Below are 5,034 nucleotides of genomic sequence, written 5' to 3' on the forward strand. Positions count from 1 at the left end.
TTTATTGCTTCACGAATAGTTAGCATCCTCGGTCTGCCTTTTGTTTTTGCTACATCTGGGTCTTGAATTGTGAATGATGCTGTTGTTCCTTCTCCCTCTCCCGCTGTTGACACAAATGTAACTGTTCTTGTTGTTGCACTTTGCCCCTCATCCATTGTTTCTTCTTCATCATCCATTTCCCGTAACCTTTTCTGTATCCTGTCCAACTCTCCCAACAGATACTCATATTTCCTCTTCTTCTTCGAAGCTATTGATGCCACATGCACCAATTTACTTACTAACACAGTGTACCTTAGTGTGGAGTTTTCAGCTGCAACAGCTGGTGTTTTTGTAATATCAAGCTTGTGGTCAGTCTTCCTCCATCTGTCAATGATGTATTTCTCTGGTATCTTTTCGATGTTGAGATGGATCATCACTCGAAGTATGTGCGAGCATAGCAGGCCATCTTTTTGGAATGCACAACAGATGCAAGAGTATTCTTCTTCTTTTAGTCCAACTTGCACTAGGTACAACCTTTTCCAGAGTTCTTTTATAGGGTAGTTTTCAGCTTGTGTCACAATGTAGTATTTGTCCTTTTCTTTCTCAAAGACATGTAGCCTTGTTGTGTCTGCCATTTTAAACTGGAATTTCCTAAAAATTCCGATGTTGTATAGCTCATGTGCTTGCCTTTCTATGCTATATTTCGACCAAAATGCTTTCTGTGCAACTTTCTTGTTTCTAGATTTAGCTCATGTGCTCGCATTCTTCTTCCCTGTCATGCACAACATCAAGTATCCGGTCATACTCTCTCAAAAAGCTTGTAGCACTAAATTTAGCTCCAACCCCTTTTTTGAAAAGGGCGTTTGTCCCTTCGCTTCTTGTTGTAGTTTGTATGAATGGGAAGAATCTATCCTTGAAGTACACTGGGATGAACTTTTTCCTATTTTCCCACATGTCATTAAAGTACTTGATGTGATGAACTTGGTATTTTTCTATCATTTCTGGCCATTGTGTTTCAAATTCTTCAACTGTCAAGGAGTTGTCCACAATGTCCTGGAAATCTTCATAGAGTCCCTCATTAGCTTGGAAGCAGGGCCCAACTTTTTCCTATGCTTTCTTCTTTATGTGGAAGAGGCAGCTCCTATGGGTAGCATTAGGAAAAACTTTTTCAATTGCTGCTTGCATTGCCTTGTCCTGGTCTGTAATGATTGATATAGGATGCTTTCCTCCCATAGCCATCAGGAATTTTCCAAACAACCAAGCAAATGTTGTTTTTGTCTCATTGATGATGAATGCACAAGCAAACAAGTATGTGTTGCCATGTGGGGATATGCCAACAAAGGGTGCAAATGGCAAGTTGTACTTGTTTGTTAGGAATGTAGTGTCAAAACTGATGTAGTCTCCACATATGTCATACATCATTCTTGACCTCACATCTGTCCAGAATAAGCTCCTCACTTTATTCTCTCCATCTAGCTCAAACGAGTAGCAAAAGCCAGGATTTTCTGTTTGTTTCTTGTTGAACATTTGCACTACTTCCATCATGTCAGAGTTTGCGATGTCTCTGTTAATTGTTGCTGCATAGTTTGTGACATGTTTCTTTGTGTAGGGAAGATGAGCCATTCCTCCTCTCAAGTAAGCCAAGACAGCTACAATCCTTCTTGTTTCCAGGTTTGTATGCTTCAGCACCCTTATCAAGCACTTCTCTTCATCCGACATGTACTTATGCGACCTGAAGAATCTACTGTTTGGTGTTAACTCATGGTTGTGTTCTAGTTCTTGTCTTGTGATTTCCCACATGCCTCCTTTTTCTGATATGACCATGACGACTTTACAATCTGTTTTAGCTATGACCGTAGATTTTCTCATGGGCACTATGCATTCCTTATCTATTTCCTTTGTCTTGCCCCACTTGTTGCACTTCATTGTTATCCTTGTCACCTCATTGTTCCTTTTTTTGCTCGATGTTCTTGAGATTGCTACTGTAGCCACTGAAAATCCTGCCACTTTCGAGTAGAAATTGAAATATTCCTGAGCTTCTTCCTTTGTTTTGAACTGCATGCCTAATTGAGGCTTGAAATTACTGCTAGTGTTCATCAGATTCCCCTCTGATGCAGCTTCTTCTTCATTTTGCAGGAATCTTTCAATGTCTTCTTCGTCAAGGAATTCATCTTCTCCCTCTTGTTGTAGTGAGTGTTCTGGTTCTTTTTTCCTTCTTCGTCCCTGCCTGTACTAGAGTTCATGTTAGCCGGTGCTACACTGGGATCAACTTCTTTAGGCTCCTGCAACATTTACAGATTTTTATTTTTAGTTACTTTTCTTCTGAAACGTTATGTACTTCTTTCTTTTTGAATTTTGTGGTGTGTACCTATTGCAGATTGATGTTGTCGTTCAAGTTTGTGTCCCATGGATCGGATTCTCCTGCCCCATCTTCGGCCACTGGCATTTCTCGATGCAAGTCTGCCTCCATTGTCTGCAAAGTAAGTTTAATGATTGTTAGTGTGTTTTTATTCAGCATTTTCTTTTGTAATAGGTATTCAGATGTAGGTCTACTTACATGGCCATAATTTGTTGTGATGATACTGTCATTTGTTTTGCTCCTGGAGTTTTCGCACATAGTTTCGGCAATGTTCATAGATCCATCTGCTGAATGTACCTGCAAGGTTCATCACTAGTTTTTTTCAACCATTCTCCTGAAATGTACTATGTATTTAATGATTTTTAGATGTTTACCTTGTATATAATGTCGGAATGAAGGAGCGCAGTGAAAGAAAATGATTCCTGCATGATCATTGTGTTAGCTTTTTTACCCTTTTATGTATCTTAAAAAATGTTTTTGCAACTGCATCTCACATTCAGTATGAGTTCTTCCTGTGATAATCTCAGTAGATCCTCTTCAATCACTGCCCTCATCATGCTCCTCTCCTTAAACATTTTGGACAGTTCAATGTCAGTGTTATCATAACGATGAGCAACAAAGAACATAGCAATAGAAAGAACACAATCATGAGGGGCTTTTACACTGCATTTTTCTAGTGATTTTTTTACAGTGTAATGTCTCGTGTACTTTCAATGTAAATTTTCCATAATAATTAAATAAAAGAAGAATAACAGTGAATTTTTGGTATTGCTCTGTAATTTTCAAGGTAGCATCAGAGTAATTTTTGAATGTTTGTATGACATGTTACTGAGAAATGCAATACTACAGTAAGAAGCATCAGCTACCAAGCATTTTACAGTGGAATTTTCTAGGTAGCTTCAATGTATTTTTTACATTCTAATTTCTCGTGTACTTAAAATGCAATTTCAAGTCTAGTTTTTGACATGTTTTATTCTGTATTTCTCTAGCTTTTTTTCACTGAATATGGCTTACTATGCGACTAGTTTGTCTGAATTTTTCAAGCTTTTTTGTCTATAACTAGTAGTTTACTCTGGGATTTAGGAGGAATTTACAGTGTACTTTCTGTGTAACTTACTACGTTTTTATGAGGAATTTACAGTGTACTTACTTTGTTTTTTTACTGTAATTTAGGAGGAATTTAGAATGTACTTACTGTGTTTTCTGTACTGTAATTTACTATGTTCTTTTTGCTCTGTAATTACTTCTTTTTGTTTGCAACTATTTTTCTCTGTACTTTCTGTGTTTTTTGTAGTGTATATGTTCTTGCATTTTTGTAATTACTTCATTTTGTTTTTGCAACTTCTTTTACTCTGGAATTTAAGAGAAAGTTACACTATAAATTTAGAGGATACAAGACTAGTTACATAGTGATTTTTAGAGGAATTTCACAGTGCAAATTTTTGTTGTGGCTCTGATGTTGATCTCTCTCCTATGTTTCAGAGTAGATCGAAGGAAAATCTTTGTGAAACTGTCAGCGCAAGAGACATACAAGGGGGGTGAAAAGAAGAGATGATGCAGAGGAGTTGCTGACCTGTGGATCATGGTCTTCAGCTTTTTCATGATCAGCAGGTTCATCCCCGTCTGTGATCTGTGTGTTTCCTCTTCGTTCTTCTCTTCCTGGGAGCTCTCCTCCTCCCCGATCTGTCATGTTCGCCTCTCCTTTTCCCATGGGGTGTCGCCAGATCCGGTTAGGTGAGATCTGTGTAGCGTTTTTTTGGAGGTGGGGGTCTTGTATAGCGTTTTTGACATGTTGCGTGGTTTGCAAGCTACCAGGGAGTACTCTTTGTGGTCCCTGATTAGGTGGAGGTCTTGTTTTCTGGAGAAAGCGGGTCGGATGGTTGGCGGACCCGTTAGCGTGTTGTTTTTCTCCTTTTTTGATGGCTGTCCTGATAGTACAGCTGTAACATTGTCATTGGACAAGAAATTTGACTGTTTTCAAAAAGGAAAACAGTCAGATGTCAATTAGACAATCCCATAAACAATATCTAATATGCTTCTTTTAACCCACGATGTTCTTTTTTCCCCGCAATTGCTAATTTGCTATTCCTCATGTGCTTGATTTTCTTTTTCGCATCAATCGATTCCGCCGAGGCTGAAGACGGGGCGACATGACAAGTGGCGGTGAAGAGCGTCGACCTAGATGAGACAGCGCCAGAGCCTTCTCGGAGATGAGAAGACGCTGCAAGCGGCAAATCTTGCAGTGTCGCCGATAAAGAAGAAGAAGAAGAGAGTTAACTAGTGTGGGTGTGATAGGGATCGGCGGTGGGGGAGGGGCTGCATGCCTTCGTTGGAGAAGAACATGAGGTGTATGGGTTCGGAAAGGGGATTATAGGGATGGTCAGGGCGGCAGTACGTTGTATGACGACGGGCAGAGGCGAGGGGTGTCGTGGTTCTAAGTCTGACAGTAGAATGGGGGGTAGGTATGGAGAGGCAAGATCCTAGCTATGGAGCAGTTGTACACACGAGTGTTTTACGAGTTCAGGCCCTTCTCGAAAGAAGTAACAGCCCTACGTCTCAGAGCCCGGAGGCGGTTGACTGGATTATGTGTGTGAAAGGTACAGGGGTGCGAACCCTTCTACCAGTGGAGGGGGTGGCTTATATAGAGGACGCCAGGACCCCAGCCAGCCCACGTAGCAGAGGGTTAAAGTACATTA

The 5,034-nt window shown here is 40.3% G+C and overlaps 1 protein-coding gene across 1 annotated transcript; it reads left to right on the forward strand.

Annotated features, from left to right (window-relative positions):
• The first annotated feature begins 298 nt into the window (after positions 1 to 298).
• LOC123156734 (uncharacterized) lies at positions 299 to 4,160 on the forward strand. Its single transcript, XM_044574906.1, has 5 exons — positions 299 to 506; positions 1,589 to 1,650; positions 2,116 to 2,168; positions 2,357 to 2,459; positions 3,821 to 4,160. Exons 1-5 carry the CDS (start codon positions 370 to 372, stop codon positions 3,823 to 3,825), a joined length of 360 nt encoding a protein of 119 aa, XP_044430841.1. The 5' UTR covers positions 299 to 369; the 3' UTR covers positions 3,826 to 4,160.
• Positions 4,161 to 5,034: the final 874 nt, after the last annotated feature.

This window comes from Triticum aestivum, chromosome 7B (assembly GCF_018294505.1).
Source record: "Triticum aestivum cultivar Chinese Spring chromosome 7B, IWGSC CS RefSeq v2.1, whole genome shotgun sequence".
Classification (NCBI taxonomy): Eukaryota; Viridiplantae; Streptophyta; class Magnoliopsida; order Poales; family Poaceae; genus Triticum; species Triticum aestivum.